Here is a 16,368-nt window from a genome sequence, read left to right on the forward strand (position 1 = left end):
TGATGTGTACATGACGTTTAAATGTTTTCTATGTGACTATAGGATATATATATCAATATCCACACTTGAGGACAGATAAAATGACAATTAATGTGCATTACTGATACTGTTTTTGTCTCCTTCATTTTAGGAAAAAGCCACAGCTGAACACATTGAGAGGCTTGGCGATCGAGATAGCACAATTCCTCCTGAATATCGAAACCTATTGGATGGAAAAGACAATGTAAGTATAATGCTGTCTTTTTAGAAACTTTGCTTTTTGTAGAATTAGCAACTGGCATCAATTATAGTAACATAGATTGTGACTGCAGATAAGAACCATAGGGCCCAACAAGTAAGCCACATATTTCCTAAAAGTATGAACTTATCTAGTTCATAGGACAGCCTTATGCTTATCCCAGGCATTCTTAAAGTCTCCCACACTTTTTGTCATTATTACCTTTTGTGGAAGTTTATTCCATGATTCAGTTACCCTTTTCTGTAAAGAAATGCTTCTTCAAAATACTCCTGAATATACTACCCTTAAGCTTGAGATCATGACCCCTTGTTCTTGAATGTTTCTTTTTATGAAGAATACTCAAAGCCTTGAAATTGATATTTTCCTTCTCTTCTCTGGCAAAAACTATGTATGGTGAAGACTTAATGACCTAAATATGTATAGCTTAAATATCTGTATATTTTATTAATTTACTATATATATCTATGTCCAGGGGGAACCTGCTGCACCACCTTTGGAAAAGGATGTAAAGCCTCAGGTAAAGAGCTAGACATTTTTAATTTGGTTGGACTGTGAGCCATTAATATTTGATTTTAATTAAATGTCTTATGTATATCATATGCCAGATATTTTCTGGAGCTCAGATTTAATTTTTGGAGCCTCTGTCAAATAATATTATTAGGGAACATTTTGTTCCCACTACAAGTCAAATGGTCCTAATATTGTCTGTAAGACCACTCTAATTATACAAATTATTTTCATTATTGCCTTCTCATTTTATTTATCTTTCTCAGTTAAAATACTATTGTTTTCTGAAACAAGTGTACTAAATGCCTCTTCTCTATGTTTTATAGTGCTCATACTACTCCATATTCCATAGTACAAAGTACACAGTTCCTTTTAAATCTTTTGAATTAATGTTGAATACAATACCCTTTTAATTCTTACCTTCCACTTTTATATCACACACTTCATTCCAGTAGACGTTGTTTATTTCCTTTGATTCCTTAATTCCTGTTTTCTATCAATTTCAGACGCCTGTGGATAGTGATGCAGCTATTGATGCTCTTTCTGGCAGCTTTGCATCTTGTGATACCACCGCATCTTGTGATACCACCGCATCTAATAAATCACAGTCATCCTCAAAGGTATTAAGTCCAACAACTCTGTGTGCTTTACAGCTACATGATAGTAAACAATGTAGTGACAGTGTCACATTTAGTTACAATTGGCTAGATTACGAGTTTTGTCGGTAAAGCTGTGCGGTGCTAACGCTCAGTTCCAGCTCACCGCTCACCTACAGACAACGCTGGTATTACAGGTTTTTTTCAACCCGGCATTAGCCTCTAAAAAGTAAGCAGAGAGCAAAATTTAGCTCCACATCTCACCTCAATACCAGCACTGCTTACGGTAGCAGTGAGCTGGCTGAACGTGTTCGTGCACGATCTCCCCATAGGAAACAAAGGATTTTCTCCCATTCCCTGGTGACCTGTTGGCTGTGTAAAAATCGGCAAGCTCGCCTGCTTCCAATTCGGTTTGGGATTTATGATCCAAAACCCATTCTTGGACTTCTGCTGGGCACAGCTGCATAAATTGCTCTTCCAGCTCTTCTATAATGGCAATCTTTAGCCCTCTGATCCACTGTTTAAAAGCTGTCATCAGGTTTCCAACAGCTGCAGTATAGCTCTCTGACGTACCTTTCTGCAGAGAACGTAATTTCTTCCTGTACACCTCAGAAGTAAGATTATACCTCCTCTGCAGTGCAGCTTTAATGGCATCATAGTCCTGATCAAACTCTGGGGGTAGTTCAGCAAAAGCCTCCAGTGCACTACCTTTGAGACCAGGGGTAAGATACTTGGCCCACTGCTCCCTTGGCAGCTGGAACTGTCTGCAAACTTTCTCAAAGCTACGCAGGAATACATCCACATCGCCATCTTTCTCCAGAGTGGGAAAATTCTCTGCACACACTCTGGGGACAGGTGGGTGTATAAGTTCACTAACAGGTGAGACCATCCCTCTCTCCAACCGTAAAAGCTGTAGCTGATACTCTTTCTCAGCCTGTCGTTCAGCAGCCTGTCTTTCAGCTTCTCTAGCAGCCTTTCTCTCAGCTGCTTCCACAGCTGCCTGTCTCTCAGCCGCAGCAGCCTGTCTCTCAGCTTCTGCAGCAGCCTATCAGCTACAGCAGCCTGTCTCTCAGCTGCAGCAGCCTGTCTCTCATACAATTTTGCAATCAGCTCCATGTGCAAACTTGCATCCGCTGAGCCCATATGTTTCAGAACAGTTTGCAAATAACAGTCCAATGGATCCCCAGATCCAGATGAATCACTGCCCACAGCTGCAGACACCTCTCCTGGGGCTTCAGCTGGTGTGGCCTGGCTGTGATCATATTGGGTAAGAAGTTGTATTAGTCCCTCTTTGTTCTTTCCACGAGATGGGATATCTCGCTCCTGGCATAACAGTGCCATCATTTCCTTGGTCTGCTGCTGATATGTCTCCATATTAAAAATAAAATAGATAAGAAAAACAGAATAGGGAAGGGGACTGTTTGCAATGTGTGACTATAATGCACTGAGTTTTAGCCTTTGGAAATTGTGAGAGTCACAATTTCTTTTTAGTACCTGGATTTTCCCACTAGCAAATCCACGAGCACTAAAATCTAATAAAAAAAAATATCTACACCGCTGCCCACCAATTTGTGATGACCAAGGTTAACCAACCCTGCGCCAGTCACTTGTTTGGCTCAGAAAGGGTTATCAGACCCCCTACTACTGTCACTAATATGTCACAATATTAGACATAAAAGAAATGCCCCAAACTCCCCTTTAATGCCACCCACACTAAACTAACTATAATAGCTAGCTGCCACCACTTAAGATTATATGATACTAGTCGATAAGCCTGCCCAGTGGGCAGTCTAATGTACAGTACACTAACCTAACAACGCCTAACCTAACAACCCCTAACCTAACACCCCATTAAATAAACCAAAATTACCTAAACTAATGCATTCTAAAGTTACAAAAAATAAAAAAACTAAGGCCCAGATTACGAGTTTTGCATTAGAGGCTATGCGGTGCTAACGAGCAGTTTTCCCTCACCGCTCACTTACCTGCAGCGCTGGTATTACGAGTTTTTACAAACCCATCGTTAAAAGAAAAGAAGTGAGCGTTGAGCAAAATTTTGCTCATTTCCTCACTCCAATACCAGCGCTGCTTAAGTCAGCGGTGATCTGGTGTAACGTGCTTGTGCACGATTTCCCCATAGGAATCAACAGGGAGAGCCGGCTGAAAAAAAGTCTAACACCTGCAAAAAAGCAGCGTAAAACTCACTAACGCAGCCCCATTGATTCCTATGGGGAAATAAATTTTATGTCTACACCTAACACTCTAACATGAACCCTGAGTCTAAACACCCCTAATCTTACACTTATTAACCCCTAATCTGCTGCCTCCGACATCGCCGACACCTACATTATAATTATTAACCCCTAATCTGCCGCACCGGACACTGCCGCTAGTTCCTTTAAAAGAGCTAAGATCCCAATGTCCAAACAAATGCCCTTTTCAGGGCAATGGGTAGTTTAGGTTTTTTAGTGTTAGATTCTTTTATTTTGGGGGAGGGGGGTTTAATGTTAGGTGGGACTTTGTATATTTTTTGTCAAAGAGCTGATTATCTTGGGGCAATGCCCTGCAAAAGCCCTTTTAATGGCTACTGGTAGTTTATTATTAGAGTAGGGGGTGTTTTTAATAGGGATTAGGTTTAATTTTGTTAAATTTGGTAATTTAGATTTTTATTTTTTCTGTAATGTTAGCTTTTTTTTTTATTTTTTGTAACATTAGAATGTATTAGTTTAGCTAATTTGGTTTTTTTTTAATGGGGTGTTAGGGATTGTTAGGTTAGGGGTTGTTAGGTTAGGGGGTCTTAGGTTAGTTTACTGTACTTAGTTATTTAAATAGTCATTTGCGTTGTGGGTTTTGCGGTTTAAAGGGTTAATAAGTTAAATAGGTTTATTGAGATGTAAGGGTTTTGCGGTTTAGGGGTTAATAGGGTAAATAGGTTTATTGTGATGTAGGGGTTTTGCGGTTTAGGGGTTAATAGGGTAAATAGGTTTATTGCGATGTAGAGATTTGCGGTTATGGGGTTATTAGGGAAAATAGGTTTATTGCGATGTAGGGATTTTGCGGTTATGGGGTTAATACTTCGTGTAGGATTTTTTTTTGTTATATTTCGTGCAGGGTTTTTTTTTTTTTAATACTTGATGCGGGCGGTTATTTTTTAAATACTTTAATGTGGGCGATTAGGTGTTGCTTTTGTAATGCTCCGTTTGCCTTTGCTGCATCCCAGTGGATTGCGAAATTGGCAGGGTGGTGAAAGAATCCACCTTTGGTGGATTCTTTCACCACCCTGCCATTTTCAGAATTCACCTGGATGCAGCTTCGGCGACGGGCATTACAAACGCAATTATAGTATATATGGGAAATCTTAAGGAAACCCCAGATTTACACATTAACTCTCAGAATACAATTTAGCAGAAAATAAACTAAAATATACAGTTCTAATACTCCAGTCTCTTTCAGTAACGTGGTTCAAATATTAGACAAAGGCCAAAGCTTAATAAAGGAATTATTTATTATGCACAATGCATTATTAATAAAAAGTTGTTACAAATAAAATTACACACAAGCAAACAGTTTTTTCAAAATAAAAAGAAGAAAATAGAAACCTCATACTGTGCTAGTCTTTGGAATCTGTGCGCCAGTGAGAAGCAATGGGTCCTTACTCTGTAGAACAGCTTCCCTTGTAAGAATGACAACTTTACATGTTAAAACACAAAACTTTATACAATTTTCAGGAGATCAGGTTGCTTGCCCAACCCTCTTTGCAGGGTCTGAGAAGCCCCTTATCTTTTACGACAGTCAATAAACTCTTAAGTCTTTGCCTGAAATTATAGAACACATTATAATTTCTGCTAGGTAAATCTATTTTCATATAAGCAGGAAGGCAATCTCTTAGTTACATTGTGCAAATCGGTTTGATACCAAATACGACATGGCTGCCATATTTCCCTTCATCTAATGTCATAACCTGTTTTAAACACACATCTTACATTGTACCAATGTCCTTTTATTGACCTCATCAGGATCTGGGGAGAGGGCACTGCTTATTGTCTCTGGAACCAACACTTTTATGGGCTTGCTGCCTTAATGACTATACAATAACAGTTATTCAAGTGGAACTCTGAAACAATTTATAATGGGGTCTGGTTTTATCACAAAAACCAAACAACATAAACACAGGACACAGTTCTTCTTGAAAAAACAAATGTTTTTTAGCTCACAGGCTAAAGAGAATTAACCCCTTGACAGCTAAATCATGAGGTATTCATGACAATGGTAATCACAGTTGTTACTGACACAAGCTTGTTGCTGCAATACATCTTGTCACTACTTTTTTTTAAAATCTGAACAATGATCACGGCCCCCATTGCTAATAACCCTATCTGGCTAACCTGATGTCCCCACCACCAGTACTTTCCTAAATAAGAATGGTCTGCCACCATATTAAATAACCTTATAGGCTGATACGAACCCCACTGCAATTAACCCTAACATCTCATCCTCCAACTGCAAGTAGCTTCCTCAATCCCTGTGATTCCCCTTACCCAATTCCTGCACTCCAAATGCCTTCTCAACAAAATCCCCCTATGAGTAATCTACTATTTTTAAACCCCTTCTACTTCTCTATTGATTATCCATCCTCTTATGTATTCACTAATCTGATTGTAAATAAACCACTCAATATCTTCCCTCTCCCCCAACTTGCGCAAAAATAAATCCATTTTTAGAAGCCAGAAGGAAAAAAAATCTTTAACATAACATTATTTTCTGTAGATCATTTGCTGAGCCAATCAGCCTGGCTAGCAGCAACAGGTTCACTTTTGGCTAATCTTTGCTGCATTTTATTTCCTTCCTATAGCTGTCTATGAGTAGCAATCCCAATTAATCACTTCAGCCAAACAGGATTGTGGATTTTTATGCAACGTTGATAATTGAGCCAAGCTTCTGTTAATTAGTTAATTTGCAGTGGAAGTGTAAGAATATTAGTATTTTGCAACATAGAGCAAAGCAATGCATTTATTTGCCTTTTCTCTAGGACAAGAGTGACAAGGGCTTGTCAAGTACACCAGTTTCACAGCCTGGAGGAAAAGCCACTGATCCTGCCAAGGTATAGTCTGATAGCCACCAATGACTACTAAGATGCAAGTCACATTAATTTGAACTGCTTCTTTGTGTTATTGTAACATAAGTGTGTGTGTTGAACGGGTGTTGCGAAAGAGAAAAGTATACAGAACTATGTTACAGAGCATAAGAAAAACGTAGTAATCCTGATTGTTTAATCAGGCTAACCAGTTAGGATTGTGGATTTGCAGGCAAACTGTGAAAATTGGCTAATGGCTAGTAGTGGATTTATTTTTTTATATATATATATATATATATATATATATTGCCATCAGTATTCTAGAGTTCATCAAACATATGTTTCACAGTGCGGAGCAAAAGCTACTGATCCTGCAAAGGTATGGCTTTTACTGAGATGCAGGTTACATACATTTGAACTGCTTCCTTTATGCTTTTGTAAAGTGATTGTGTGCGCGCTGTATATGTGTGTGTATGTATATATGTCCGTGTGTATGTATATATATATATATATGTGTGTGTGTGTGTGTGTGTGTGTGTGTATATCTATATGTGTTAATATATGTGTATATGAACATGTTACAGAGCATATAATTATATTTTCCCCATTCCCTAGTTTTATATAACTAACACAGTTATATTAATACACTTTTTACCTCTGTGATTATCTTGTATCTAAGCCTCTGCAAACTGCCCCCTTGTTTTAGTTCTTTTGACAAACATGCATTTTAGCCAAACAGTGCTGGCTCATAGGAACTCCACGTGCATGAGCACAGTGTTATCTATATGACACACATGAACTAACACCCTCTAGGGGTGAAAAACTGTCAAAATGCCCTGAGAGAAGAGGAGGCCTTCAAGGGCTTAGAAATTAGCATATGAACCTCCAAGGTTTGGCTTTCAACTAAGAATACCAAGAGAAAAAGCAACATTGGTGATAAAAGTAAAATGGAAAATTGTTTAAAATTACATGCCCTATCTGAATCTGTCCCTTTAATTCTTCATATATGTAAACAAAATAAAATGTTACAACAGGATTAAAGGTAGGGAAGGAAGTTTGTCCTAACTAAACTGAATTTTCCTGCTCCAATTCCCCTTTGGTTCTCTAGCTAAGCCCCGCCCTCTTCTTACCTGCCACCTCTCACAAAGGCACTTTTCCTCCTCAGTCATACAGTCATATATACTATTCAGGGGGTCTAAGTTGCTCTAGAGAGACGCTCTACTAGTTACATTGTAACTGAGAATATTGATTATTAAACTCATTTTCAACATGACACACACAATCGGCTTGAAAAAAACACTTATTGCTGCCTACTGACTTCTATTTCTGTTTAAAGCTTACAATGTATATTTTATTTCCATGTTATTTAAATACATATCAATCTGCATTACTAATTAGAATCTCTAACATTGCTGCCCAATCCTAAGCCATAGGGCCACAGTGCAGTTCTATAATGCTTTTTTTCTTAATATGGCCCCTATTTCATGAGGCTCTTTATTTCTCAATATAGAACAGAGCGCTTTTCCATCATTTGATTATTTATTTTCAGATTGTTTATATGTTAAAAAGCCATTGTAGTGTTAGCAAACGACTTGCAGAATTATTCTTAAGCTTGGCTGAGTGTCTAAGACCATGGGACATATTTATTAAAGTGCGAACGGACATGATACAATGTAGCGTATCATATCCGCTGCACATTGATAAATGCCCACAGCATAAGCTGTCGGCATTTATCATTGCACAAGCAGTTTATCAGAACTGCTTGTGCAATACCGCACCCTGCAGATTTGCCGCTAGCAGGGGGTGTCAATCAACCCAATCATATTTGAGGGGTTGATTTCTGTCCTCCGCCTCAGAGCAGGCGGACAAGTTATGGAGCAGCGGTCTTTGAACCGCCGCTTCATAACTTCTGTTTCCTGAAGGCCCGCCGGAAACAAGAGGCATCAAGCGCCATGTCTAGAATTGAAATGGAGATTCAGTGTATCTTTAGCACAAATACAATATTACAAACAAAATTTGTAACTAAAAAGTTTTTGAAATAAAAGTAGTGTGCTGATCAGTAAGAGAGCACACTCTATGATAAGCAGTTTATAGTGCAATGGATACGTTTCTGCTGCTACGTTTACTGTATGAACATTTTACTTACATGTAGAATTTGCTTTTTTTCTTATCTAGCCAATAAAACCGCCCTCTGAGAAGCCTAGTGACCAAAAACCAAGCTAAACAAGAGGTAAGCACTTTTCACTCATGTGCCTAGATTACAAGTAGAGCTCAAAAATATTAGTGCTATTGAGTGATAACACCGCTCAAGTTAAATCAATAGCGCTCTTATTCTTGCGCTCAGATTACAAGATGAAAGATTTGTACAAACCCTATTCTTTTCTGTTGCACGTCTAAATGTTATCCATTTGCAAGAGCACTAGAGGGCAGCACTATTTCCTGCTATGTAGTGCTCCGAACACCTACCTAGGTATCGCTTCAACAAAGAATACCATGGGAATGAAGCAAATTTGCTTAGTAAATTAAAAACTTTTTAAAATTTGTATGTTGTGTCTATTTTTTTTTTATATCCATTTAATGTGTTTCCAGTGACTTGCTATACCAACAGCAGAGTATAAAATGTATGATATTGCTCATTTAGGTTTATTTTTGTGTATGAAATAGCTGTTTTTGTTCTTTTACACCACAGTCTATTCAAATGGACCAAGCTAGCAGCAAATTCAGAGCTCTTTATTTTATAATTTTCTATACACACAAATGTTTCCTTTTCATATCTCTAAGAGCAATTGAAAATTAACATTCATCATAATTCTATAAATTCTCTCCTAACCCCCGCTGGGAGTGTAATTTCTTTCTAAAGCCAATACTTAAAGGGACATGAAACCTAACATTTTTCTTTCATGATTCAGATAGAGAATACAACATTCCAATTTACTTCTGTGATCTAGTTTGATTCATTCTCTTGATATCCTTTCATGAAAGATAAATGTTGGGTTTACCACAGGCTATTTCAAATGTCATAATAAAGTTAAAGGAGATATTTATAAACAGTTTCATATCTCCACCAGGCAAAATGGTTAACTGGGAACAAATTAAAAGGGGTAGTATTTTACAGTACACTGTAACTTTGAATGTCCTTTTAAGAAGTTTGTTCACATTTACTATACATTTGTTAATATAAACACATTTGATTTTAATAAAACCGTGATATGTTTTATTAACCAGGCTATGCATTTAATACTGTGTACACTTGACTAAGTTAACTAAGTTTTATCTATTTACTTTTTATTTACTAATTTCTGTTTATCTTTGCTTTTAGGTCAAAGTGTACAGTTACCATTGCACTTGTACAAGAATTGCTTGGGAAGAACAAAAATGCTGCAGCACAAGGCACTGTTACATGACCTTAGTCATGCCTAACCCCAGATACAATTTTTTTGGAAGTGCTTTCTATTTTTTCCTTTGGCATCTTTTTTTCTTGGTTGTTTTCTTCATTTGTTCTCGGGGGAAAAGCTTTTATATTTGTAATAAAATATATCACTATGAACTACTCATGTCTTGATGAAATAAAGCCTACAATCTTTGCACATTCTTTATATAATAGTCTGGATACATAAAACTGCAAACGGAGAGCTTCCATGGTTATGTGGAGTTGTGTAAAGATAAGTATATTTTGGCATGTGGACATTGTAGATTATTACTTTTTTTACCTTTGTGTATAATGAAGAGATTGCTGGTATTTTATAATGAGGGTACAGTTCAGTTATAGCACTAAGAAATATCAGATGTAAGAAATCTAAATGAAAAGTTTACATGAACAGTGCCTTTTTAAGTAATATACTCGCTAACTTTTATTGCCTTGTTTTACAATTCTTCTGTGTACCAAAAAATAATTTGTCTGTCTGCTGCAGGAAGTTCTGGCTTATTTGAAGTGTCCTGCACATCAGGCCAATGTTACTTAGCACAACAGTTCCTGAAGTAGTCCTAATATGTCCCAATGGGGATTTGTTCATTGAGAGTATTATCCAAATGGCTTAAAGAGAAGTTCTCATGCTATAACAGAATTCTATAATCTAATGTTTTTACTTCATATCCCAATTTAGGGATCAAACACGTCCTCTCAAGACCCACAATGCATTGCCACTCCTGAGTAGTACGCAACTGGTGAGCCAGTCAGCAAAGGCATACGCTCACAGAAGTATGCCTTGTGTGTTACCTTAAAGGGACACTGAACCCAATTTTTTTCTTTCGTGATTCAGATAGAGCATGCAATTTTAAGCAACTTTCTAATTTACTCTTAATATCAATTTTCTTCGTTCTCTTGCTATCTTTATTTAAAAAAGGCATGTAAGCAACATTTTTTGGTTCAGGCCCTGGACAGCACTTGTTTATTGGTGGGTGAATTTATCCACCAATCAGCAAGAACAACCCAGGTTGTTCACCAAAAATAAGCCGGCATCTAAACTTACATTCTTGCATTTCAAATAAAGATACCAAGAGAATGAAGAAAATTTGATAATAAGAGTAAATTAGAAAGTTGCTTAAAATATCATGCTCTACCTGAATCACAAAAGTGTCCCTTTAACTATGTGTTTATTCCTTTTGCAGGGATTATACCCATAGTAACCAGTGATACTAATATTCAAATGCTCTAATTTAGAAAATTTTATTTTTGTGTACAAGAGGTGGAGATATGTGATCGCTCAATGTGTTTTAATACACAAACTAGGTATTCTGATAGAATGAAATATGTTACCATGGACTGCTAAGTTTGGAACACTACCAAAAATAAAGATTTGAAAATGTAAACAACTTCTTCATTGGTCTTTGATGCTGTATATCTAATGTTGTTGAGAAAACAAGAAATATTACAAAACAGTTTCCAGTTTGATGTCATTTCAATATTGAAATGTACTTTTGCCAAACTATCGGCCAGATTACAAGTTTTGCGTTATGAGCGGCTCGGAAATAACTTGCAAGTTATTTCCACCTCTCATCTTTAATAGTGCTGCTATTACAAGTTTTCTAAAAACCTGCGTTAGCGGGCAATATAGTTGCGTTGAGCACCATACCGCACACAAATACCAGCCCTGCTTTGAGCTGGTTTTACGTGCTCGTGCACGATTTCCCCATGGACATCAATGGGAAAAGCCGGCTAAAAAAAGCCTAACACCTGCAATAAAGGAGCGTAAAGCTCCGTAACGCAGCCCCATTGATTCCTATGGGGAAAGAAAATTTATGTTTACACCTAATTCCCTAACATAAACCCAGAGTCTAAACACCCCTAATCTGCTGCCCCTGACATCGCCGACACTTACATTAGATTTATTAACCCCTAATCTGCCGCCCGACATCGCCGACACCTACATTACACTTATTAAAGCCTAATATGCCGCCCCCAACGTCGCCCCCGCCACTATATTAAAGTTATTAACCCCTAAACCTCTGGCCTCCCACATCACTAACACTAAATAATTATATTAACCCCTAACACCCCTAACTTTAATATAATTAAAATAAATCTAAATAAAAATTACTATTATTACCTAACTCCTATTTAAAACTAAATACTTACCTGTAAAATAAACCCTAAGCTAGCTACAATATAACTAATAGTTACATTGTAGCTATTTTAGGTTTTATTTTTATTTCACAGCTATGTTTGTATTTATTTTAACTAGGTAGACTAGTTAGTAAATAGTTATTAACTATTTACTAACTATCTAGTTAAAATACATACAAATGTACCTGTAAAATAAAACCTAACCTGTCTTACACTAACACCTAACATTACGCTAAAATTAAATAAATTGAGGGGGCGGAGCCTACAGCTGTAGAGACAGGACGTGTCTTGTGGGAGCTCCTGGTTCTTCTATAGAGTTTTATGCTATATTTTGTAGATGGGGGCCAGAGGATTACTACAAGATTCAAGAAATTGACAATCCTGGGGGAAACTCTCTGGATTGACCTCTCTGTTTAAGTTCTGCAGCTAGGCCTCAAGGCTGTCGCATTCATACAGTGTCTGACAGTTTTTGGAGCCGGGGCTTTTGCATATTCCCCCCCCTGGGAGACTGGGGTTACGAGTAGTACTATTTACTACACATCATTCATACATACATCTACCTGTTTAACAACATGGAACCTGACACAGCTATACCAATCGAGGAGATTTGTAATCTCTTAAACGAACATTTCTTACAGCTCATGGAAAAGATGGCGGCAGCATGGGCTTACGAAGAAAACCTTGCTAACACTGAGCCCGCTTTAATGAATACCAAACGAGCAGGGGACCCCAAGCCCTTCACACACTACGGGTATCTGAGCTCGCCTGCAAGACAGCGGAACCTTACTAAACAAGGTGCTGAAGATTGGTAAAGGGGACCCAGAGAGGACTGTCGCATGTATCTCCCCAACAGCCGGGCAGGGGTTGGATCCTGCTTTCACACACAGTGGAGAGACAGATACCACTAAATTTGGAGCGGTCCCTATAATGCAGAACCCCCCACCGACTACAGGCACTCACTCAGCACAGCAGCAACAGTCCGCAATGGGTGGTAACCCTACGCTGCATAGGGGGTCAGTTGCTGGGAGGAAGAGGACACTTGTGGGGACTATATCTGCGCGAGTTGGCACTGCTCCATCACCTCAGATGCCCCGGCCTCAGACAGCCAGAATGAGAGTGACCCGCCGAGTTGCGCGGATAGTTTGGCAACACGGGTCAAGCTTTAAAGCAATTTGTAATTTGTTGAGTGGTCGTGGAGACAAGCTGGCGGTATTTAGCCGGCAGGCAGTGTTCCGGGGGGGCCATTGGGGAGGCTGGATCAGTCCCTGGGGATGCCTGAGTCGCTCACTACACGGAGGTTTGCTGACAGCTACTAAGAACAAGTCTAAGAACACTTCTGGTAACAAAGACTCTGCACATAGAAGCCTGCTTTACACAGCCGGTATAGGTTGATGCCATTTATGCTATGGATTGTCCTTCGGGCTCTTACAGATCCCCCATATCGTAGGCCACAGGCTCTCAGCATCAAATGTTTCTGTTTCTGGGTATGGACCGGTCTGACCATTGTCTGCAGGACTTTCTAACGATTAATCACTTGATATTCGTGCCTGGCATAATGTTAGTCTGTCTCACCTTTTTTACAGCCTACAATATGTAATATACAATATACTGTTGACATACAGATATTTCATAACGCTTACTATGAACTGAAGGTACACAATTTATTAGAGTTACACAGATGTTCTCAGCCTTTCCTATAATCCTCAGAGGTCTATGCATATCCATGTGCTTATTTCTGTACATATTTAATGTTTGTGTCTGTTCCTAATTTCGTAATAAGTGTGCCATTATCCCTGTCAGCTTGAGGCAGTCAGTTCTGTCAACCTACTAACAGGACTATATGTTATTATTTATGATAGTTGGGTAAACCCCCCCCCCCCTTTTAATATTCAGCAACGTGTAGTCAGTTATTATTTCTGCATAGGGTTCCAAACATAGCATATTTGCCTTGTTAATTGTCTGAGCTTACGGGTATGCCCTCCTACTTAGATCTCAGCTGAGATTATACCATCCTGCTACACTCCATCCTGTTACGCACCTCTGGTTTCACATATCTTACTGCGCTATTAATCTCCATTATTACCACACAGTCACCAGTGTAAAGGTTTACTCAGAGCAGAGGGAAATGGACACCCATTCTTTTGTTATTACCTATTTAATCAGTATTGGGTGGTTTTAGTTCATGTTCATGTTTGTTCCATTGTTGTATCTGCACATTACAAGTGACACCAAACTGTTCTTATCATTGTATAAAATTTGTCTTCAATCTAACAGCATTAATTAATAAGAGGGTCCAAAAGTGGCCTATTCATATATTAGGAGATATATATCATTATAAAATATGAGGTTTCAATTAGTTTTGCCTACTCTTAACTTTTATGAAGTCATGATAATGTGTATATATATATATTATGTTTCCCATGTGGGGTGAGCATTGTACCTACATATATACTTGCTCTCTTCCTTATATTTTGTGTTGTTTTTACTTCTGTGTTCGTATGGCAACCTTTTATCTGCTATGTAATTGTTTTTCATACCTCAATAAAAAAAATTTGAAAAAAAATAAAATAAAAAATAAAATAAAAAAAAATTAAATAAATTACATTAATTAAATACAATTAACTAAATTACAAAAAATTAAAAATAAATGATCAAATATTTAAACTAATTACACCTAATCTAATAGCCCTATCAAAATAAAAAAGCCCCCCCCCCAAAATAAAAAAAAACCCTAGCCTACACTAAACTGCCAATAGCCCTTAAAAGGGCCTTTTGCGGGGCATTGCCCCAAAGAAATCATCTCTTTTACTTGTAAAAAAAAATACAACCAACCCCCCCAAAAAAACCTACCTAAAAAACCTAAGCTCCCCATTGCCTGAAAAGGGCATTTGGATGGGCATTGCCCTTAAAAGGGCATTTAGCTCTTTTTCGGTGCCAAAAGTCCCTAAGCTAAAAATAAAACCCACCCAAGAAACCCTTAAAAAATCCTAACACTAACCCCCGAAGATCCACTTACAGTTTTTGAAGACCGGACATCCAGCCTCATCAAGCCGGGAGAAGTCTTCATCCAAGCGGGCAGAAGTCCTCAATGAAGCCGGGAGAAGTCTTCATCCAAGCGGGCAGAAGTCCTCAACGAAGCCGGGAGAAGTCTTCATCCAAGCGCAAGAAGTCGTCCTCTAGGCGGGCAGAAGACTTCATCCAGACGGCATCTACTATATTCATCCTTCCAACGCGGAGCGGCTCCATCTTCAAGACATCTGGCGCAGAGCATCCTCTTCATACGATCCCAGCCGTACACTGAAGGTTCCTTTAAATGATGTCATCCAAGATGGCGTCCCTTGAATTCCGATTGGCTGATAGAATTAAATCAGCCAATCAGAATTAAAGGGTAAAAAATCCTATTTGCTGATGCAATCAGCCAATAGGATTGAGCTTTAGTCCTATTGGATGATCCAATCAGCCAATAGGATTGAGCTTGCATTCTATTGGCTGATTGGAACAGCCAATAGAATGCAAGCTCAATCCTATTGGCTGTTTGGATCAGCCAATAGGATTGAAGCTCAATCCTATTGGCTGATTGCATCAGCCAGTAGGATTTTTTACCCTTTAATTCCGATTGGCTGATAGAATTCATGTCTTGAAGATGGAGCCGCTCCGCGTCGGATGGATGAAGACTTCTGCTCGCCTAGAGGACGACTTCTTGCCGCTTGGATGAAGACTTCTTCCGGCTTCGTTGAGGACTTCTGCCCGCTTGGATGAAGACTTCTCCCGGCTTCGTTGAGGACTTCTGCCAGCTTGGATGAAGACTTCTCCCTGCTTGATGAGGATGGATGTCCGGTCTTCAAAAACTGTAAGTGGATCTTCGGGGGTTAGTGTTAGTTTTTTTTAAGGGTTTCTTTGGTGGGTTTTAGTTTTAGCTTAGGGACTTTGGGCACCGAAAAAGAGCTAAATGCCCTTTTAAGGGCAATGCCCATCCAAATGCCCTTTTCAGGGCAATGGGGAGCTTAGGTTTTTTAGGTAGTTTTTTTTGGGGGGGTTGGTTGTGTGGGTGGTGGGTTTTACTGTTCAGGGTTGTTTGTATTTTTTTTTACAGGTAAAAGAGCTGATTTCTTTGTTGCAATGCCCCACAAAAAGGACCCTTTAAGGGCTATTGGCAGTTTAGTTTAGGCTAGGTTTTTTTTTATTTTGGGGTGGCTTTTTTATTTTGATAGGGCTATTAGATTAGGTGTAATTAGTTTAAATATTTGATCTTTTATTTTTTGTAATTTAGTTAATTGTATTTAATGTAATGTATTTAATTTTAGTGTAATGTTAGGTGTTAGTGTAAGACAGGTTAGGTTTAATTTTACAGGTAAATTTGTATTTATTTTAACTAGTTAGTTAGTAAATA

General features: G+C 38.4%; 1 protein-coding gene across 1 annotated transcript in view; it reads left to right on the top strand.

Annotated features, from left to right (window-relative positions):
• The window catches only part of CAST (calpastatin), a 364,012-nt gene extending 352,785 nt beyond the window's left edge, over positions 1–11,227 (top strand). Inside the window, exons 32-37 of the mRNA XM_053701507.1 lie at positions 131–223; positions 711–755; positions 1,252–1,365; positions 6,371–6,442; positions 8,591–8,645; positions 9,735–11,227. Of these exons, the coding sequence (XP_053557482.1) occupies positions 131–223; positions 711–755; positions 1,252–1,365; positions 6,371–6,442; positions 8,591–8,638 (372 nt within the window). The 3' untranslated portion in view covers positions 8,639–8,645; positions 9,735–11,227. The remainder of the gene's footprint in view (positions 1–130; positions 224–710; positions 756–1,251; positions 1,366–6,370; positions 6,443–8,590; positions 8,646–9,734) is intronic.
• The last annotated feature ends 5,141 nt before the right edge of the window (positions 11,228–16,368 follow it).

This window comes from Bombina bombina, chromosome 2, assembly GCF_027579735.1.
Source record: "Bombina bombina isolate aBomBom1 chromosome 2, aBomBom1.pri, whole genome shotgun sequence".
NCBI classification, from domain to species: Eukaryota; Metazoa; Chordata; class Amphibia; order Anura; family Bombinatoridae; genus Bombina; species Bombina bombina.